Source organism: Grus americana, chromosome 1 (assembly GCF_028858705.1).
Source record: "Grus americana isolate bGruAme1 chromosome 1, bGruAme1.mat, whole genome shotgun sequence".
Taxonomy (NCBI): Eukaryota; Metazoa; Chordata; class Aves; order Gruiformes; family Gruidae; genus Grus; species Grus americana.
In genome coordinates, this window is record NC_072852.1 from 190,166,693 (window position 1) to 190,189,017 (window position 22,325).

Consider the following 22,325-nt stretch of genomic DNA (forward strand, 5'->3'; position numbering starts at 1 on the left):
TCATTTCGGAGATGTAGGTGCAAGGTTTGTTCCGCATGGGTACCTGCCCATGCTTGGGAAGAGGGCAGCGGCGCAGTTTTGCCAGGGCACAGGCTTTAGGAGCACGGCTCCCTGAAGTGTTGGCCCGCTGCGCTCCAGTGTTCACATCTGTGATCGCTGGGATGTCCAGGAAGAAGTGAGAACAGGGTTTACCTCTTGACAAAGCAAAGGAACTAAACCAAATTTTTTTACACTGAATGTTTGTGTGTCTCTGCATTGTCTTCAGGACGGCTTGAGCCATGGAAATTAAACTTACCTTGCAGACCTTCTAAACTACCCAGGACAGCAGGTGCAAAAGCACCAGAGCCAACACCAAAATAATTAAATTCTCATATTACAAGCTTTCTCAAGATTTTCATCCATATTTCTGTTCAAGTTCCTACTGTTGAAAACCAGACACAAAGCATTAAGTCCGACTCAGATGGTTTTATTTCACTCTTTATAGATATATAAAGCAAATTACAATATGTATAGATCTAAAAGCAAATAAATGGAAAAGAACTACCATTTTTAAAAATTATTGTAATTCAGAAATAAAATAGTCTCACTCTACAACATGGTAGTTAAGTGATTTGCATGAAGCTCATATTACTGTTCATTTTTAACTGTTGTTATTAACAACTTGTGGAAAATAAATTTTCAGTATTCCATTTCTTTCAGTCATTTGTGTTGCTCTCGTTTCACTCCAGTGAGACAATGAAAGCAGTGTGCCTCATGGTTCAATCACTTTCCACTTTCTGATTGCCCTTCACTAACTCAAAGTCATCTGGTAGATTACATGAGACTGTACAAATGAATCATGACTGCGTTTTATGAACTCCTAAGAATATCTGTGCTCATCTTAAATTTAGTAAAATCTGCCTATTTTTAATCTGGGGCTTAAGTCTGGTGGGCAGCGTTGTCTGCATTAATGTGTTGCGATGTGCTGTAGAAGTGGATCTGCAGCAGGAAGCTGTTGGCAATGAAACCCAGCGTCCGCGCTGTCCGTGTTGAGGGGTTTACTTTGAAGCTGCCTCGGTCTGGATGCACATTAGCAGTTGGAGCACGTCCATCCACTGGTTTGGTTTCACACACTCAGGAGCATTCTGCAACTGAAGCGTGGCAATTGGGGACCAGAGGGAGAGTTGCTTAAAAACATTCTCCTGATCCAGAACAAAGCACTGACAAAGGCACATCAGATGAAGTCCAATTCCCCATCACCTTGTTGTTTCTGTTCTTAAGTTCTCCTACCTGAACCACTGATGGTTAAAATCAAGATGAGAAAAATTTAGCCTGTGAAGAGTACAGATAGATAAAAGCACATGCTTGATCATTGTCATGAGCAAGTTTGCAGATGACACCAAATTGGGAGGAGCTGTTGATTCTGTCGAGGGTGGAGAGGCCTTGCAGAGAGATCTGGACAGATTGGAGAACTGGGCAATCACCAACCGCATGAGGTTTAACAAGGGCAAGTGCCGGATTCTGCACCTGGGAAGGGGCAACCCTGGCTATACGTACAGACTGGGCCATGAGACGCTGGAGACCAGCCATGCTGAAAGGGACTTGGGGGTCTTGGTCGACAGCAAGTTGAACATGAGTCAACAGTGCGCCCAGGCTGCCAGGAAGGCCAGCGGTATCCTGGGGTGCATCGAGCACGGCATTGCTAGCCAGTCTAGGGAAGTGATTGTCCCACTCCACACTGCGCTGGTGCGGCCTCACCTCGAGTACTGTGTGCAGTTTTGGGCTCCACAGTACAAAAAGGACATAAAACCATTGGAGAGTGTCCAAAGGAGGACAACAAAGATGGTGAAGGGTCTAGAGGGGAAGACGTATGAGGAGAGGCTGAAGTCCCTTGGTTTGTTCAGCCTAGAGAAGAGGAGACTGAGGGGAGACCTCATCGCGGCCTACAGCTTCCTCATGAGGGGGAGCGAAGGGGCAGGCGCTGATCTCCTCCCTCTGGTGACCAGTGATAGAACCCATGGGAACGGCATGAAGCTGCGATGGGGGAGGTTTAGGCTGGATATCAGGAAAAGGTTCTTCACTGAGAGGGTGGTCGGGCACTGGAACAGGCTCCCCAGGGAAGTGGTCACAGCACTGAGCTTGACTGAGTTCAAGAAGCATCTGGACAACGCTCTCAGTCATATGCTCTGATTCGGCCGGTCCTGTGTGGAGCCAGGAGTTGGACTCATGATCCTTATGGGTCCCTTCCAACTCAGGACATTCTATGATTCTATGATTCCATTCAAAGTCCAGAGAGCTTTTTGTAAACACTCTCCAATGAAGTCCTGAAAATTGCTGAAAAAGGAAACTGTGGTTATTCCATGACAGAGATCCATATGTTTTCCATTGAATTGTTGGCTGGCTGTGCTCAAACAACTCGTGGCGTTAGCTTCAGCTAGCAGAAACAGGTGCAACTCCAGTTATCACAGTGCTGGTTTGGCGACTGGCAGCAGCAGAGGGCTGGCTGTTAATTTACATGATTCTTTTCAGCCTGTACTTTTTTTAATTTCCAAAGCAGCAGGTTTCATCTGCCCTGACTGTTCTCACCATCTCCGCTCTCACTGTCAACAAAGAACGGAGCCCTGATTTTCATGGCCGAGTATTTTAGTGAGTACCACGTCCCATGCCATGTAGACCAAACCAAGCCATTGTCGTGGGATCCATTGTACCTCCCTGTTCTGTAGTATCGTCCATTGAGGTTTACGGCATGGCACCTTGTAACGATGTAGGAGGGGGGAAAAAAGGAGATTAGGTTTAGCGTGGGAAGACACTGCATCATTACAGCGAAGTACAATTTTCACACAACATACATTTAGAAATACCAGGGCGGGATTCATTGACAGGTTCAGACACCTAGATATATCTGTCTGTACTGAACTGGTTATCTGAAGTCCTATAATAGCCTGTGGAGATCCAGTTAATGCATTTAGTGGAACCCAGAGAAGTAAGTGGGTCATCCTAAAGGAGACACCTACGCTGGTCAGATAATTCAACCTGTTGGCTCCTTCAAGTGTATTAACTAGGGACATGATTCAGTTGCCTAGACGGAGGGGTGTAGTGCTGTTTGGTAGGCTCTAGCTCAAGTGTAGGCAGCTACGTATTGACACCTAAAATGCAGATGTCTTTTAATCAAGGTAAATCCCATTATCGATGCACGTTTTTGTAGCTCCACTGATTTCAATTTGTATGTGATGAGGGCAACTTACCTGTGGCCCTGTTTCTTAAAATGAATGCAACTTACCTGCTTTGCTTCATAATGAAGGAAGCAGATTGCTTTCCTTTGAGGATCTGTGGGTGTGAATATCTTGCGAGGTGGCAAACGCACACAGCAATCTCCAGCTGCTGTAAAGCAGGTAAGTCCTCTCGGCTGTACGGCCACCCACACCCTATGCATCCAAGAGGAATCAACTGTTTTCCATACCTGTTAAACCACCAACCGCCCTTGTTCTCTAATGCACAGTTGCCTGCCAGGAATCGATCATGATCCTTGTCAGATGTGGTGAACTGCATCCCTCTGTGAGAGGCTGACCACTGATCTTCAAAATTGCTGCCACCAGACAGAGCATCGCCAGCGTTACCAGAATAGGTGCCAAACCATAACCTGTAATTGTCCTGCAAGAGTATGTGAAACGTCTTTAATATCAGCTCTTTCTGCCCTTCCTTCCAGTTTTGAGATGAAATTTGTTCTGGCCATTATATCCACTGTCAAAGGTGTGACTGCTGAAATTGAGGGTGACTTTTGGCCCCATGCTTTAATGATCTCAGTGTAGATTCAGAATCTAATACAGGATTTAAACTTCCAAAAGGGATTGCTAATTACTACTGCTGCTACAAAGGGCTTCAGGCTTTATTGTCTTTCAAGAACCATTTGATACACTATACAACAAGCTGGAAGGCTCTTCCTAGCTCATCAAGAACAACTTAGCAGGAAACTGTGCCAAGTAGTTGCCTTCATAAACTCAGTTGTTCAGCTAGAATAACTCCTTAGGAATTTTGCTCCTCCAAGAACTAGAAGCCATCTGATTTCTAGCTAAATGGTCCTGTCCTGGTAGGAATACTTAGAAGAATAGTTCCACTGTGCGCAGCTAACAGATCTAGGAGACATTTGATGTGAGATGGATGATTACTTTTGTGGTGTGGGATTTTTCTTGTCATCATATTCCACTTTTGTTTATGAAAAATAGCAGTAAGGTATTCAAATAAAATTGTTCAAGCTTTTCCTAAGAAAACTCTAATTGCAAACTGAACATAATGCGTACATTTCTGGAGCAGTGATGGAACTAGGACTGGTCCATGCAATGGAACTCATGTCCTTGGGTATTCGGGCTTCTTGCACGTGGTGTTCAGAAAGGCAAGCCTGCAAAGAACAGTGCCTGCGTTGAGCAGGACGCTGCCTAAGCTAGAACACAAACATGAAAATACAGGGATTTACTGCCTTTCGGCTTTCATTACTAAGTGTAGTGCTACAGGTACCTCTCTTCAAGATAGAAACTTACAACTGCTCTTTCAAAGCTTTGATTAGAGTTCAGTGCTTAAAACAGTAGAGGGGGGTTGTTCTGATGGTTGCCCTTTACGTGACAGCCTGAAACATTCTCCTAGGAAGCAGAACAGGATTCAGTTTCCTTGCAGAGGTTCAAATCCTATCTCCTCCCTCATGGAAGACTCTTTTAACCATGAGGCTGGAGGTGAACGCACACGGGAACCCCAGTGCCCGGTGGCAGAGAGCTGCCCTCCATGCAGCAACAGAGTTAGCAAGAGAGCATGTGTGATGCCGTCACCTGGTGACTTGGACACTCGGTGGTTGTGAGGAAGAAGTCTCAGGCTTACGTCCCTGCTCCCAGGGCTGTTTGTCAGTCAGCCAAACCAGGAATCCCAGGAACCAGGGCAGGTAAATTTTGCAGAGCTGTAATCACAACCCTGATACTGAAGTCTGATGCTGCACATGCGGATGTCCCACCTTCACAGATAAAAAAACAAATCGCCACTCTCTCCATTTCTTACCTGCTCATTTGCAAGCCGGAAATTTTCATAGACTGCGTAACGTCTTTCCCCATGCCAGTCCATCAGATCAATCTTTAATGAGTTCTCTCCTAAACACAAAGCAGTCTCCTGGTAAATGAACTATTTCATGTGAATTGGAAAGAAATCTGTGGAGGGAAAATACTTGCACCTCTAGCGAGCAGGTCATAGATGTGGTCATTGCCCAGCCAGTATTCATCATTCCTGCCCTGGAATTTCCCAAATCCCGATCTGTAATCATCCCATTTCCTGCAGCGAGATACAAATATCAATTTCAGCACTTGAAGGAATTAGTTTGTGAGACTTAGCTGTGGTAACAAGTAAAACTTCAACTGTATCTCTAGACATTGTTTTCTAAAAGTATCTGATTCATTGCAAGCCAAGCTGAGATTTGTCACTCTGCCTTAGAAGTAAATACAAGTCACAGCTGCTTCGCCTGCTAAACCTGTGCACACACATATATTGGGATCAAACCTTCAAACTGCCAGATGCAGCGCTCGCAGAATGAGGTTGTCAGATAGATGGAAAGGGAAAGCAGCAGCTGTCACATTGGTCTTCAGCAAAGCATCTGATACTGTTCTTCAGCAAGTCATAATTAAAATACACTCCTGCCTGGAAATTAATGTTGCAGTCTAAGATATGCTTGGATGTATGATGTGGTATGGTGAAGAATGAGAAACTGAATAGAAGCTGCAAACAGAAGCTTCCAGATGAACTTAAAAGGAAAATATCTGGGTCTGATTTGTGCTCCTGCTACACTTAAATCTATTTTTGATTCATTGACCACTCTCACCTCTGCTTTTTTGCAGGATCACTGTTTGGATGTGGCAACTTGTCCTTCAAAGTTAAATACTTATTTTTCATCAGCATTTCATCAGAAATCTCCTGCTGTTGCTTTCTTCTCATAATTTCTTTCTCTGAAAACCTCTGTTGTTCATGTATTATCTTTGATATTCATGTATGCTTCCTGTGTATCAACATTTCCAGTTTTACTAACCTTGTGTTTATTCCCTTTCTCATGTTGTTATTAGGGACATGAATTCAGCCTGACCTACATACTAGTCGGTGCTCCTCTTCAGGATGTTTTTGATTCACCTGTGCTGAGCACTGAACTACCATGGCTAGACAGCTACCACCCTCCGGGCAAGCCAGCTTAGACCCAGTTGAGGTAGCTTGGGAATGGACTGCGCTCACTGTGAGAGATGCCATACATGCCCTGAAATTGTGTGTGCTGTGATAGTGAATTAATCTGCACGGGAATGTTTCTTCTTTACTGTGCTACCAGGGCATCTATCCTCCTGGAGATTTCCAGGTGAAAGTCACCTCTCTGGGATTTTTGCATAGAGAAAGAGCAATCTGGACCAGTGGTTCATCATCTTTTTGAATTCTCTGAATAAGGAAATAAATGTTCAATGGGTCTCAGTCTGTGTGCTGGCAGCAGATACCTGCCAGTTTGGAGCCTTCAACAGTCTTCTATAATGATAAAACAAGTATGTATACACAGACACACATACTCAAATGCAGAGAAACCATGGCAAAGGCATTATAGGTCCATTTGAAAATGGCCTCCCGCTACCAATATATACCCCCACATTGTCCTAATGCACAGTTATCATCATTAAAGCATAGTTTTGCATATTCTGCTTCTCAAATGTTGGGTTTTGCCAGGCAGCAGGATGGAACGAGGGAGCTGGAGGCCTAACTGCAAGCCATGATGATGCAACCATGGCGCACCTACCTGTTGAAATTCTCCTTGCCGTTACTCCGCCGCTGAATGACAGTCCAACCCCCGCCATCAGACATGTCACAGTATGCCAGGAAAGGCTCTCGGTCTGCTCGGGGCCTGATCCGGTAGTAGCCGTTTTCGGTCTTCTTCCGATTAAACAATGTGGAGCAATCTAGGCAGAACAGTACCGCTTTGTTAAACAGGGTGGTGAGAAAGCAAAGGGGTATGTGCAGCCAAGAGAAGACATCACCGAGAGGCTGTGTGGGACAAGAACACTTGGCCAGCCTGAGTAATAGCTCTGCAAGCCCTGCAAAGCCAAAGCAAATGGTTCAGCAAGGCAGTAGCAGTGATGGTTTGCAAACTGCTGGACCTGATGAAGAGCAGGAAGGCTTGAGAGCCTTCACAGCCATGCCCTCTGAGGGAGTCATTCCCAAATCTTTGGTGAGGTACGGGATGGCTGCAGCTCAGGCTGGGGCTATAGCATGGGAGTGACGCAGGACCAGGACTGGCTCTGTCAGCAAGATCATTTGCAGGGAAGCTAACTCCATGTGGAAGGTAACCTCAGCTGTACTTCAGATTGGATTTGGGCCCAAAAGTTTTAAAATAAGAGGCTAAGCTCCTGTGACCAGCTCTACCAGGGCTGCATCAAGAGAGTGCCTTTCAGGACCGCAGGGCTGCACACTTTCAATGTAATGCCCATGAAGGATAAAGTCGTGGTCACAGGCCACGATTCCAGTTATGGCCATGTTCTCAAAGTGACACCGAGGAACAGAGTATGCATGCCTGCTGCTGTGCCGCAGAAGTGATGGAGGAGCCAAGGATCAGGGAGGCTGGGCTCCCCCAAACAGGTTTTAGTGCTCGCAGCTGAGCCAGGCACTCTGGGATCCCGTAAGTCACACAAGGGAAATGGGCTCTTAAAGAGTCAGACCCATCTCTCCCTAAAGCAGACATCTAAAGGAGGTCTGATTGAAAACATCTGAGAGGTGCCTGTTCCTCTCTGCACCAGCGTCCCAGGTGAGAAGCCCAGCTGCACGTGTCTGCCTTGTACCTGGGCAGTAGCTGACTCTGGCCCCAGCGATGTCGGCTGGTACCAGGGCCACCAGTCTGCCCTTCTCCTTCCTATGTATCTGACTGTATTTTAAATCACAATCCACATTAAAAATTCTAAAACTTGTAGCAGAAATAAAATATGACACATGGGTCTCTGCAGGGAGAAATAAACATTGTGGCAAGCTGAAATTTCCACATACACTACTGCAAACTGTACCTTGGTCATAGACTATCAAATTTCCACTGGTTGTGGGTAAAAGCATCTCATGCTGCATGCTCCTGTTGCCTGAGAACAGCCCACTTTTTGTTCTATGGTAATTGTTCTCCAGGATGTCCTTCAGTTGCAGCTCATATAAGTAAAGCAAATCTTGAAGCAGTTTTAACCTTTGTCTTAATTTATTGTTGTCTAGGAGGCAGATATCCTTTTCCTATGGAGAAAATAAAACAAAAAAACCCCCACGCTTCAGGCAGTGGTAAGAACAGAGAGGCAGAGAGAGAAGTAGTATCATAGAATCATAGAATGGTTTGGGTTGGAAGGGACCTCAAAGGTCATCTAACTCCAACCCCCCCTGCTGCGGGCAGGGACACCCTCCACTAGACCAGGTTGCCCAAAGCCCCATCCAACCTGGCCTTGAACACTTCCAGGAAGGGGGCATCCACAACCCCTCTGGGCAACCTGTGCCAGTGCCTCACCACCCTCACAGTAAAGAACTTCTTTCTAATATCTAATCTAAATCTACCCTCCTTCAGCTTAAGGCCATTACCCCTTGTCCTATCACTCTATGCCCTTGTCAACAGTCCCTCTCCAGCTTTCCTGTAGGCCCCCTCCAGGTACTGGAAGGCTGCAATAAGGAGTATCTGTCTCCTCTTAACCCTAACATGTCACACTGCCTCTGTGGATCAAGACAATACAATGGTGGTCTCTTCCTAAGACACATGAATTCTGCACAGCATGGGCTGTTGAGTTGAACCCAGTAGAAAAGGGTTTTCTACTATGATCTTGCCACTGCTCAGAGCATCCCAGAATATGATCAGATATGCAGAAAATTACTTTGGACAAAGTTCATTCGACTTGACTCCCATTTAATGAACTCAAAGGGAGTGTTTTCAGACTATGAAATTGCTTGTGGTAATAAGAGGGGGAAAACTTGGCTCTTGCCCTGCAGCCAGGTGAAACCAGAGAGGTTCCAGAAACATCTTCTTGTAAAACTGGAAGATAAAAGAGCTGATATTTGGTGCAAATTTGCTGAAAGCAGTGAGCCTACAGTGGTATAACTTCAGAGCTGCATTACCGTAACCAAGACCAGACTGTGACCTGCACTGGTTGGGATAAACATTTTCAGTAACAATCTAGTCTGTGGCTGGTGTTACTCCATTAAAACCATAAAAAATCAGAGCAAAATATCTTCTAAGACAACCAAGCAGACCTGTGCAATAAGAATCATTAGCTGGTTTTGCTCTGAGCAAGCTGGCTTGAGTGATACCAAGTCAGGACCAGTTCCAGGCATAAGCAAAACAAGCAGTTGCTGATGACAACAGACTGCCAAGCATGCTCAAACATGGCCTCCCAGCTGCCTCCTCCTTCTCCTAGGCCTGTCAGTTTTCCTCCACAGAGGACGATTTCCAGGCTGGAAGCACACAGCGGCCTGCTGCAGACAGCCCTGAGCTCACCAAACTCTCCTTGCCCAGCTCTGTACCTCGTTGGGATGGCCCAAGAGAAATGTGCTCATCAGCAGAGTACAGATCACCTCAGACTATGCCTACCTCCTCTTCTCCTTCCTGTTTTTTAAATCGCAGTGAATAAATGAAGGCAGTTTTCCCTGAGGGAGCCATAAAATTGCTAATTTTTTGTTTTAAAGGGCTTTTGTTATTGTTTTTAATTCTTGGCAATGTCAGTCCAGCCACCCAGAGAGCTGCACAGCCCCTAATGCCATGAAAACCCTATATTATCAGAACAAGAGTGAGCTTCCTTCAGCTGCAGGCAGATGCCTTTTTGCTCTGCTTTTGCAGGTCTTCATCCCTCTTGTGGGTAAGCACCTATCTCTACATGACTGGGAATGAGAAACCATTGAGAGGTTCTACAGACACTAGCCGAAAGATACGCACCGAAAACCTGGGTGCAGGTGAGCCGAAGCTGACCAGGAGAAGAAGCAGCAGCAACCACGGCATCATCACACTCATTTCTTATCACCTGAAAGGAAGCACTGACAGGCTGCATGGGAAGTTTCTTTAGTTCCACTCACAACTTAATCCCCCCTCACAATCACGTTTAATTCACCAGAAAATGCTGCAGGATTTGTTAAGGAGGTGGCTTGAAACTAGAGGCAGGACAAAATCGGTGATGCTGATCCCTGAGACGGGAAGTTACTCAGCAGTAACGCCTCCTTGGAGCACTCCTTGCCAAACTGGTGAGCCAAAATCACACAGTCCTTATTCAGTCCAAACTCCCCAAAGTTAAAAGGAATTTTGCTTCTTGGTTGCGTGAGGGTAGGCATTGCCTCTCCTTGGTCCACGGAGTGGTCCATCAGGATGGGATTACCTCGGAGGCCAAGGGCAGAAGTCACACAGACAGAGTGGCACGGGATAGTTTTTGCTTGAATTTCAGTGGGAGAGATCTCTGCTGCCAGCCTGCCCCAGCGCACAGATGGGGCTTTGGCCGGAGAGTCTCAGCTAGAAAAAACACTACGCGACTGCCACAGGGAACACGCAGCTGAACGCGAGCGAACAGTACAAATTGTTCGCAGTGTACTTGCATGGCGCTTTTAAAATAAAAAAAAATCAGAAAGAATTAAAAAAATCTGAAAAATAGGCTAAACCAAACTGTGGTAGGCTGAACTTGGCTGGAGGCCAGGTGCCCACCAAGCCGCTCTATCACTGCCCTCCTCAGCTGGGCAGGGAGGGGAGAAAAATAAGATGCGAAAAAACCCTCATGGGTCAAGATAAAGGCAGTTTAAGAAAGCAAAAGCAAAGGCTGTGCATGGAAGCAAAAGAAAAAACAAAGATTTATTCTCTACTTCCCATCAGCAGGCGATGTCCAGCCACTTCCCAGGAAGCCGGGCTTCAGTACGTGTAGCAGTTGCTCCAGAAGACAAACTTTGTAAATAACAAATGCCCCCCCTCCCTCCCCTCCTTTCTCTTAGCTTTTATTGCTGAGCAGCCATCTTATGGTATGGAATATCCCTTTGGTCAGTTGGGGTCCTGGCTGTGTCCCCTCCCAAGACCTCGCCCACCCCCAGCCTACTGGTGAGGGGGGATGTTCAGAGACAGCCTTGGTGCTGTGCCAGCCCTGCTCAGCAGTAGCCACAACACCGGGGTGTTACCAACACCTTGCTGGCCACCAACACACAGCACAGCGCTGTGAGGGCTGCTGTGGGGAAAATTAACTCCATCCCAGCCAGACCCGATGCACCAACTCCCCCGCTTCACATCTGGAAGTGCTGTAGAACCTTGGCTGCCCAGCTCCTCGCTCTCAGCGGCGTGCTTTGTTTCAGCTACAGCTCTATTAGCAGCCCCGCAGCGGCTGAGGCGAGGGCTGCTTCCAGAGCCAGCAAAGCCGCTGCGACAGGGGAGCCATCTGCCAAGCCAGACAGACAGGGCCCAAAGCAAGCCGAGAGACAAAGCGCCCTGTGGAAGTCACCCATAAAAGATGTCGTGCAGGTGGGTGCCACAGCACACGGCGTTTTTTCAGCTCATGGAGAGAAGAGTTCAGTATTACAGCAGGAGACCCCCCCAGCCTGTGGCCGCTGGTGCTATTCATTCGCACCACCCCACAGCAGCCGTGGCGGTGGGCGCAGCACTGGTGCTGAGGTCAGAATCAGGCCCCATAGCATGTAGGCGGAGGCAAAAATCTAACAGGAAGGATGGGTTTGAGCAATGGCTCCTGAAAACCACAGTGAAGACCAGAGGGAAAGAAAGCAGCTTCATCTATGCCTTTATCAACATGTATTAAATGCACATACCTGTAACTTGCCTTCCCTTCAGACCTCCTCCTGATAAGATTATCTCCCAGAAAAGTCAACTGCAAAAGAAAGTGATCATAAACCTGGCTGTATTTATAGAGGTTGATGATATTTTCCTCTCCAGATGGCCCACATCACGGGCGCAGACGAAGGTGGCTTCACGGCACTAGGCAGTTCCACAGAAAACACACTTGAGATCCCATGCATGAAAGAGTTACCCAAACCCTGGTTTATCTGTTGTTACCCAGTAGTCATCCTGCTGCTTCCTGGTGAGGATAAACGACAGGTTTCTATCAGCGGTGCTCTGCCAAGGCAAGGGGCTCTGCTGGTTGTGCACCACTACCCACCTTATTTGACCAGGAAGCTCAACCAAGACTGACTTCTTTTAGTGTTTATATGAATCACTCAGACTAATGCTCCCTGTGGGAGTTTTATCTCACATTTAATACAGCCAGGCTCATTTCAGTAAGTCCTGCAAGGTGGAAATAACACAGCTTTCCCGTTCAGCATTCCTTTGACTGTTTAATCTGGTTTATATGTGAAAGCACAGCACAGCTGTAACGCCAAAGGAGCTGCAAATCTGAAGCAAGAAGCGAACACAAGGATATTAAGCAAGATTTGCTATTAGACTGAAATCTCAGGAGGTTTGCAGTTGTGTAACTCTCCCCTGAGCTGGATGATTAGATTTGCTAGTTAACACAAACAAGAACATTTGTGGAAGAGAGAAAAAAAAAAAAAACAAACAGATGGGTGCCTCCCTTTGCATTATGGCCAAGGAATTACAGATTATTTTAAAGAAAACAGCAGGAATGTTCCATTTTACAGAGCTGTGTTTGGAGGAGAGACCATGCGGCCAAAAGACAAGGCATATAAGCCCATCGTAAACTTCTGTGTTACTCTCCAGGAAAGCAGGACTGTCCAGCTATTACCAAGTACCATGATGTTGTTTATTTTTTAAAAACTGCATTCCTCTTGTCCCGCAAGAACCGCTGACCCATTTCATTGCCAAAGGATCATGTAAACAGTGCTTTTCTTCTCACTTGTTCTCTGGCCTCGGTTTTAAGCTGGTTTTGGAAGCTGTGAAATTAAATGAGTGAAACGTCTCCTCTCCTCCTTAATGGGTACTCGGCCCTTTCTTCCACCCCTTCGGCCAGCGGCTGCAGCCGACAGCGGGGTGCTCAGGTACTGCACGCCTGAGCACAGGGTGGGCTGCGCCCCATCCCCTGGGCTTTGATCCACAGCAGCATCTCTTTCTCAGCTGGAGCCAGCCAGCCAGCGCTTGAGATGCTGCGCACCAATTTATGTTCTTGCCTAGATGGCCAACACCTTCCTTGGCCCGTGAGCACCTCCTGGTCCCAGGTGGGACTGGGGATGGGCCTGGGTCTGTGGCGGCAGCGTTGGAGTCACAGTGGGGGCAGCATGGTCAGCCCCCCACAGCTGTCTGCAGGGCTGTACGGCCAGGGAGCATCGGGCCCCACGTCTCTAAGTCCTGCTGGTCCCTGGGTAGGAGGGGGCGGTGGAGCTGCAGTCCCGGTGGGACTCACACATGTACGTTACGTGAGTGCAGCTTCACAGGAGCAGGACTCAAACTCCAATCCCCCTTCAGAGACCCCCCAAACACCTCTCAGAGCCAAGACATCTGCAGCACCCTCATGCTCTCTCGAGGACTCCACCAGTGTTAGCCTCACCAGTGTCTGCATGTGAAAAAAAGTCGGCTGGAACGTGTTTCTTGCATACCTGCTTCATGATGAACTTATTTTCCCAGCCTAGATGAAGCTTTAGGAATATCTGAAGCACCGGAGAGGGGATGCCATGAGGTTGAGTTCACGTGAGGTGGGTCTAGCAGGAGGGGGTGTTCATGTACTGCTCCACTGGCCCAGAGCTAAAATAATCAAGTCATCATAAAGAACGTGGACGCTGTGTGATCACTGATGTTGTTTCCTTGCAGATGTTGAAATCCCTAGGCAATGGGACTGTAAATGCTCTTCTTTTTTTCCCCTGGAATACACATGCTTCACACATATTCTGCAGTGCAAATTCCTGTTTAGTTACTTGGAAGGAGATCAAATTCCCTCTTAAGATACTCAGTGATCTTGTCAGCAAATAATAACAGTTTCATTAGCTAAAAACCTCCCCACCCTGCTCTCCTCCACCCTCCTTCCAGCAAAAGTACATAGGTGCTGAATAACAGTCATAAAAAACTATTGTTCACACATTAAATGCACAGCCAGCACAGCAAGAATGCAAACTAGTGGATAAACGTGAATGAAGAGAGTGACTCTGGGGCAGCTCTTGATATCCCGGCAGTCATGGGGCACTGGGCTCCCCCAGAAAGAATGGCTTGGGATGAAGACATGAAGATGACACCCGATGGATTTTCTCTCCCCCAGAGCTCAAGGGAATATCACTGCAGCTGGAAGACAGTCATGGCCTCTCAAAACTCTCCCAAGATCCGTTCCTTGTTGTTTGTTTGTTCTTAAAGGGAGAAGGGAAGAAATGAGGTGGACTGCCTCAGACTCCAAAGGAGGTACAGAGACCTGAGGTGTTCACAGAAAGAGGCTAACTGCCTAACGGTGCCCTAGGAAAATTCAGAGTAGTCTAGAGCAAGCTCCAAGCAAAGCAGCTCATTTGCACTGAATCCAGGGGCTTTATGCATTTGCCATTATATTTATACTTCTCTATCACGTCGCACCTTCCATGAATGTCCTGCTCACTAGGAGAGACCGTGGACCAGGCTCCTTTGCAGGCACTGCAGGTGTGGAGGTACCAGGGGCCTGCAGGCTCTTGATGTGTGAGCTACTATAGATCTTCTGAAGGAATCTGGGCTGCCAGGTTTGTTAAACCCAAGTTAATGTATGAGATCTGAAACAATTTTTTTTTTTTAATCTAACAATAAAGGGTTTCATCAAAAGATAAATTTAAAAGGTCAGGATGACATCAGCCACCATGGTTTCAATCTACAAAATAGCCGAAACCAGCATATGTGCATTAAAAGTCTGTGGTTTGTTAGCAAGGAGTAACCACAGAAATCTGTGTACAAAGAAGGAGTAATGGTGGCAGACCATGAAACATGCTAGATCTGAATGTTTTGATAACGTTCAAAGAGCAAAGACATAATTCAGTCTAACTAATGAGTCTGCATGCAGCCTATGAGTATCTAATGGGTTGACACAACAAATGTAATTAGTTTGTAAGTTCCTGAGGGCAAGCACAGGTCCGAGCGGATCTCACATCAGGAATAGCTGTACCAAAGGGAATTAGTCACAAGGCCAGAGGGAGTATGTGGATTATCTGTGTGATCTTCTACCTACCTCAGGTCAGAGAACTCCCCCGACCTAATTCAATCCCATTTGAACTAGAGCATCTCTTTGAGAAAAAGACATTTTGGTGGAAAATATTCAGTGTTGAAGACCCAGCCACAGACCTTAGCATGTTCTTCTAATGCTTAATTACCCATATTGTTAATTATTATTGGTTTTTGTCCTGAGTCTGAATCTTCTAAGTCTTATCCTGCAGCTTTTTAATCTCACAACGCCTTACTCTGTGAAAGGGAAGAGCCCTCTGCTGCCAAATGTCTTTTTCCCTGCTTAAGGCTAGGTCCAAGTACATACAAGCTGTGTGCCTGCCCCTGCCTGGGAACCCAAACCCTGGTAGCTGCTTTGGCTGTGGGCGTACGTGCCGGGGGAAAGCCAGCAGGGTCATGGAGCGAGGGGTTGCACGGAGCTTGTCCTGGGCAAGGCTGGGCACCACGGCACAAGTACATCCCACGGGAAGAGCACTAGTGGGTAGGGCACTCAGCTGGCATGGGGAAGGAGGAAGGACAAGAGCAAGTTCTGCTCCTGGGGTGATTTTATGCAGGGCTGTTTAATGCAGAACGTGTACAAAAAGGTGAGAAGAGCTGTGGGTGGTATATGGCAGTGTGTGGTGGAGGTGGTCTCACTGGCCTTGTTGAGGGAGCTCCAGGGACTGCAATACCCCTCTGCCTAGTTTTGGGATCTTGATCTGCCTTAGGCAGGGGCAAGCAGCAGAGAGACACGGCCAGAACTGTGCAGGGCACACAGAGGAGCACAACTGCAGGTTCCAGGGGGATCTGATCTCTGCAGCCCAACAGAGAAGTACCCAATCAATTTAATTGCCTCAAGGGTTAGGCACCTGCTGAACAAGTACCTTTCTTTAAGAGCTTTAAACTAGATTTGAAGGGGGAAAGAGACAAAACGAGGCTTGCTAGAGATAAGCCAATGTTTGCATGGACATGTTCTAGTGAGGTCCTTCGGTCTGTCATCTCAGTGGTAGTAGGGGATGGAGAGCCATGCAGCATCAAAGATGCAAGGGTTATTGATGTGTTAGAAACCACAGAAGTGCCTGAGAACAGTCACGTAGGAATTAGGGCTTCTCCCCCCCAAAAAGGTGGCAGGATCAACAGCCCAACTGAAGTGCATCTACACCAATGCAGGCAGCATGGGCAACAAACAGGAGGAGCTGGAAGCCATTGGGCAGCAGGAAAACTATGCTATAGTTGCCATCATGGAAACATAGTGGGATGATTTGCACAACTGGAGTGCTGCAATGGATGGCTATAAACTCTTTAGGAGGGCTAGGCATGGAAGGAGAGGCAGTGGGGTAGCCCTGTATGTCAGGGTGTGTTTTGACTGTCTAGAGCTTGATAACAGTGACAAAAGGGTAAGAATCAGGGGGAAGGCCAACAAGGCAGATATCATGGTGGGAGTCTGTTATAGACCACCCAACCGGGAAGAAGAGGCAGATGAAATATTCTATAAGCAGCTGGGAGAAGTCTCACAATCGCTACCCCTTGTTCTCGTGGGTGACTTCAACTTACCAGATGTCTGCTGGAAATAGAATACAGCAGAGAGGAAACAGTCCAGGAGGTTCCTGGAGTGTGTGGAAGATAACTTCCTAACACAGCTGGTGAGCGAGCTAACTAGAGAAGGTGCCCTGCTGAACCTGTTGTTTGTGAACAGAGAAGGACTTGTGGGTGATGTTGATGGTTGGAGGGTGTCTTGGGCATAGCGATCATGAAATGATAGAGTTTTCAATTCTCTGACAAGTAAGGAGGGGGGTCAGCAGAACTGCTACCTTGGACTTCTGGAGGGCAGACTTTGATCTGTTCAGGAAACTGGTTGGCAGAGTCCCTTGGGAGGCAGTCCTGAAGGGCAAAGGAGTCCAGGAAGGCTGGACATTCTTCAAGGGGGAAATGTTAAAGGCCCAGGAGCAGGCTGTTCCCATGTGCCAAAAGACGGGCCAACGGGGAACAAAACTGGCCTGGCTGAACAGAGAGCTTTGGCTGGAACTCTGGGAAAAAAAGAGAGTTTATGGCCTTTGGAAGAAGGGGCAGGCAACTCAGGAGGACTACAAAGATGTCGTGAGGTTATACAGGGAGAAAATTAGAAAGCCCAACTAGAACTTAATCTGGCTACTGCCATAAAAGACAATTAAAAATGTTTTTATAAATATATTAGTAACAAAAGGAAAGCTGAGGAGAATATCTTTTATCGGATGCAGAGGGGAAACATAGTGGCAAAGGATGACAAAAAGGCTGAGGTACTTAATGCCTTCTTTGCCTCAGTCTTTAATAGTAAGACCAGTTGTTTTCTGGGTACCCAGCCCCCTCAGCTGGAAGACAGAGATGGGGACCAGAATGAAGCCCCCATAATTCAAGGGGAAATGGTTCGTGACCTGCTACACCACTTAGACACACACAAGTCTATGGGGCTGGATGGGATCCACCCAAGAGCACTGAGGGAGCTGGCGGAAGTGCTCACCAAGCCACTTTCCATCATTTATCAGCAGTCCTGGCTGACCGGGGAGGTCCCAGTTGACTGGAAGTTAGCAAATGTGACGCCCATCTATAAGAAGGGCTGGGGCAACTACAGGCCTGTCAGTCTGACACTGGTGCTGAGGAAGGTTCTGGAGCAGATCATCCTGAGTGCCATCACGTGGCACATACAGGACAACTAGGTGATCAGGCCCAGTGAGCATGGGTTTATGAAAGGCAGGTCCTGCATGACTAACATGATGTCCTTCTATGAGCAGGTGACCCGCTTAGTGGATAAGGGAAGGGCTGTGGATGTTGTTTACCTGGACTTTAGTAAAGCCTTTGACACCATTTCCCACAATATTCTCCTGGAGAAACTGGCTGCTCATGGCTTGGATGGGTGTACACTTCGCTGGCTAAAAAACTGGCTGGATGGTGGGGCCCAAAGAGTTGTGGTGAATGGAGTTAAATCCAGCTGGTGGTCGGTCACAGGTGGTGTTCCCCAGGGCTCAGTACTGGGGCCAGTTCTTATTCATATCTTTATCAATGACCTGGACAAGGGGATTGAGTGCACCCTCACTAAGTTTGCAGACAACACCAAGTTGGGTGGGAGTGTTGATCTGCTTGAGGGTAGGAAGGCTCTACAGAGGGATCTGGACAGGCTGGATCGATGGGCCAAGGCCAACTGTATGAGGTTCAGTAAGGCCAAGTGCTGGGTCCTGCACTTGGGTCACAACAACCCCATGCAACGCTACAGGCTTGGGCAAGAGTGGCTGGAAAGCTGCCTGGCAGAAAAGGACCTGGGGGTGTTGGTCGACAGCCAGCTGAATATGAGCCAGCAGTGTGCCCAGGTGGCCAAGAAGGCCAACAGCATCCTGGCTTGTATCCGAAAGAGTGTGGCCAGCAGGACTAGGGAAGTGTTTGTGCCCCTGTACTTGGCACTGGTGAGGCCACACCATGAGTACTGTGTTCAGTTTTGGGCCCCTCACTACAAGAAAGACATTGAGGTGCTGGAGTGTGTCCAAAGAAGGGCAATGAAGCTAGTGAAGGGTCCAGAGCACAAGTCTTATGAGGAGCGGCTGAGGGAACTGGGGTCGTTTAGCCTGGAGGAAAGCAGGCTGAGGGAAGACCTTCTCGCTCTCCATAACTCCCTGAAAGGAGGTTGTAGCCAGGTGGGTGTTGGTCTCTTCTCCCAAGTAATAAGTGACAGGAGAAGAGGGAATGGCCTCAAGTTATGCCAGGGGAGGTTTAGATTGGATATTAGGAAAAAATTCTTCACTGAACGGGTTGTCAAGCACTGGAACAGGCTGCCCAGGTGTGCTGGGTTTGCGTGGCAAGGTTTTGATAGCGGGGGGGGCTACAGGGGTGGCTTCTGTGAGAAACTGCTAGAGGCTTCGCCTGTGTCTGATACAGCCAATGCCAGCCGGCTCCAAGATGGACCCGCTGCTGGCCAAGGCCAAGCCAATCAGTGCCTCTGTGATAACATATTTAAGAAGGAAAAAAAACAGTTAGAGAGAGCTTTTGCAGCCGGAGAAAGGAGTGAGAAGATGTAAGGAACTCTGCAGACACCAAGGTCAGTGCAGATGGAGGGGGAGGAGGTGCTCCAGGCGCCGGAGCAGAGATCCCCCTGCAGCCCGTGGTGAAGACCATGGTGAAGCAGGCTGTCCCCCTGCAGCCCATGGAGGAAGGATGAGGGGGTGTAGCGATTCCACCTGTAGCCCGTGGAGGACCCCACGCCGGAGCAGGTGGAGGCACCTGAAGGAGGCTGTGGCCCATGGGAAGCCCAGGCTGGAGCAAGCTCCTGGCAGGACTGGTGGACCCATGGAGAGAGGAGCCCATGCCAGAGCAGGTTTGCTGGCAGGACTTGTGACCCCATGGGGGACCCATGCTGGAGCAGTCTGGTCCTGAAGGTCTGCACCCCGCGGGAGAGACTCGCATTGGAGAAGTCCATGAAGGACTGTCTCCTGTGAGAGGGATTCCATGTTGGAGCAGGGGAACGATGAGAGGAGTCCTCCCCGTGAGGATGAAGAAGCAGCAGAAACACCGTGTGCTGAACTGACCGTAACCCCCATTCCCTGTCCCCCTGTGCTGCTGAGGGGGGGAAGGTTGAAGCCGGGAGTGAAGTTGAGCCCGGGAAGATGGGAGGGGTGGGGGGAGGTGTTTTAAGATTTCATTTTATTTCTCATTCCTCTACCCTGTTTTGCTCAGTAATAAATTAGATGAATTTCCTCTCTAAGTTCAGTCTGTTTTGCTCGTGACAATATTTAGTGAGTGATCTCTCCCTGTCCTTATCTCGACCCATAAGCTTTTTGTTATACTTTTTCTCCCCTGTCTAGTGAATGAGGGGAGTGACAGAGCAGCTCTGGTGGGCACCTGGCCCTCAGCCAGGGTCAACCCACCACACCAGGGAAGTGGTTGAGTCACCATCCCTGGAGGTATTTAAGACATGTAGATGTGGTGCTTAAGGATGTGTTTTAGTGGTGGACTTGGCAGTGCTAGGTTGATAGTTGGACTCAATGATCTTAAAGGTCTTCTCCAACCTAAATGATTCTATGATTCTACATCTAAATTTGAAGCTTTAGGTGTGCTTACACCCCTTTTAGTGCACCTAGACCTTTTCCAGATCTAGCGCTGACCAGCTGTGATTAAGTCACTCCTTATCTTTTTTTTCAGAAGTTGGACAGCTTTGAGCTCCTTGACCCAGGTGTGATGAGGTGCACTTCACAGACTTTTACTCACATCATGGCTCTTCCCTTTTCCTTCTGGAGTTGCGGTTACCAGAACCAGAGAGCTGAGAGCATACAGGAGCCAAGTAAAGAGCTCAAGCAATATTTCCAGCCCAACATCTTTACTGTTTGTGGATCCAAGGATCTTGTTATTCCTTTTGAAAGAGCCACGTGCCACAACCACCTATGGCTGGCTATTCTCTACCGCTGCCCCAGGATTTTTCAGTTACCTGTTTTCATAGTACAGTCACTAATGCTCCAAGTCTGACCTGCCATGGTGCTACTCCCTGCAGTCAGGATGGCTGTGATTTGCATCACAGGAGAAGTTAGTCCAGAAATGCTTGCAAGTTTTTTGACATGTACACACATACCCCATGTAGGTGGCAGGTGCCTCGCAGTGACAGTCAGTGGGACTATAAGTAGACCAAGGATTTTTTTTTTAAGATGTTGCATGGTCCTTCAGGTACCAAGGGCTGAAAAGCACCGTCCTGAGTTCCTTTGTTCTGAGATTGACAGTGGATGTATGGAAAAGCACATCGCTCACTCATCTGTACTTACCAGATGTTACAATTTGTTCAGTGCTAGGCAGCCGTTCTTGTATCCGACCACTTTTCCAACCTCTGTGTCAGCTGCAAACTCGATCACTGGGGATTTTATCAGGAGCATGGTGCAGAACAAAATAACACAACATTAAACAGCATAAGACAACACCCAGTCCCTGCAGAACCTCTCTGGAAAGGAATTGCTTAAGGATGGTTCCACTTTCAGTTACGTTAAGACTAGTGTGCTGGGTTTTCACCAGTACGAACCAGATTGAGTTTATATTCTTCTGCCTTTTAAATCATATGTGATTTTCTAGCCAGACAGTTGCTTACAGAAGCAACAAAATACTTTTATCAGTATTCTTGTAATCTTGTTTTAGAAATATAAATTAGTTTGTCAGGAATTATTTTCCCTAATCCCATGTTGATTTGCATTAATTATTATTATTATCACTAAGCTTATTTAATATTTTATTAGTTGAAGACTATCTGCTCTACTCTCATTTCGCCTTGGAGCAAAGCCAAACTGACAGATCTATCATCATCAGGTCATCTGATCTACCTGCTTTTTAATATTGGCAGAGAATTGATTTTTCCCCCCCACTTATCTCCATATTTCTGTTATCCCAAGACTTAACAAAAATAAAATTATTTTTCTTGGCATTTATATCTGATGCTCTTAAGAATATCTGATATAAATGAGCCATACCTGCTGATTTTAAAATCTATCAAGTTAAGAGATTCTGTTTACCACCCTCTCTGTTATTTTTGGAATGTAAAGTATGCCATCACCCCTCTGAGATATGCATACTTCATCCTGCTCTTTACCTAGTATGTAACTGGATTATTTACTGAACATTTCAATCTCTTCTGTATTTTGTTGACAGTTCTGCTGTTTTACACTGATGAATAATCACCAAGGGATCAGAACCAGATACTGAGGGGTTTTTAAATGTCAGTATCATGAGTTAACCAGCAAAATAGAATGAAAATGATTTAGAAGTCTTGAATTTTAAACCAGAATATTTTCAATGCTTCCTTTTTATTTTTAGCTTTATGAGCCTTGGATCTTGTTCCTAAGTTTTTCTCCACCAGCTGAGAGCTAGAAATTTAATTTTGTTAATAAAAAAAAAAGTGGTGCTTTTAACTCCAGAAGTTAGAGTTTTAAGAAAAATATATCAACCACTGGGAAACTCATGATGACGCATGAGAGCTGGCAAATCTTTTACAGCATCACCAGTGCTATAAGATTAGCAACACTGAAAGGAACAGTTGCAGTGTTATCATTGGCAAGAAAGTGTCTGCCTATTTGATGAAAAATTGGAAGAACTGGTTTTCCTTTTTACTTTAAGTGCATCTGCAACCTCTAGCAAGCTGTTTCATTTACAGCCCTGGCATTCAGTCTAGGTGCCAAACTGGAAGCCTCCCAGCCTGGTTCTAACTGAATGTTCTGTGAAAAGTCCTCTTCAATACCCAAACTGCCTTCAGCTCTTGGTGCTTACAGGGCCCAGG

At 47.0% G+C, this 22,325-nt stretch overlaps 1 protein-coding gene across 7 annotated transcripts; it reads right to left on the reverse strand.

The window, feature by feature from the left end:
• Window positions 1-450: 450 nt before the first annotated feature.
• On the reverse strand, window positions 451-20,849 carry LOC129213097 (fibrinogen-like protein 1). Of its 7 annotated transcripts, none has more exons than XM_054842562.1 (10): window positions 12,017-12,120; window positions 11,773-11,831; window positions 9,920-10,004; window positions 8,031-8,241; window positions 6,776-6,935; window positions 5,189-5,286; window positions 5,020-5,108; window positions 4,797-4,921; window positions 3,440-3,630; window positions 2,595-2,732 (listed from the first exon to the last, which is right to left on the reverse strand). In XM_054842562.1, the coding sequence occupies exons 3-9, from the start codon at window positions 9,992-9,994 to the stop codon at window positions 3,468-3,470; spliced, it is 921 nt and encodes a 306-aa protein (XP_054698537.1). In that variant the 5' UTR covers window positions 9,995-10,004; window positions 11,773-11,831; window positions 12,017-12,120; the 3' UTR covers window positions 2,595-2,732; window positions 3,440-3,467. The 7 variants fall into 7 exon arrangements, with proteins under 7 accessions (XP_054698513.1, XP_054698519.1, XP_054698512.1 ...); XM_054842570.1 differs by lacking the exon at window positions 2,595-2,732 and adding an exon at window positions 3,261-3,360; XM_054842538.1 differs by lacking the exons at window positions 4,797-4,921; window positions 12,017-12,120 and adding an exon at window positions 20,830-20,849 and having other exon boundaries at window positions 451-2,732.
• Between the last annotated feature and the right edge of the window lie 1,476 nt (window positions 20,850-22,325).

Excerpts from the sequence above, each read along its gene's own strand:
- LOC129213097 (XM_054842538.1), bottom strand. The coding sequence starts at position 9,994 with ATGAGTGTGATGATGCCGTGGTTGCTGCTGCTTCTTCTCCTGGTCAGC. Across the intron at positions 5,109-5,188 it reads CTATGACCTGCTCGCTAGAG|GAGAGAACTCATTAAAGATT; the intron begins GTGCAAGTATTT and ends CTTTGTGTTTAG. Across the intron at positions 3,631-5,019 it reads TCCGGCTTGCAAATGAGCAG|GACAATTACAGGTTATGGTT; the intron begins GTAAGAAATGGA and ends ATACTCTTGCAG.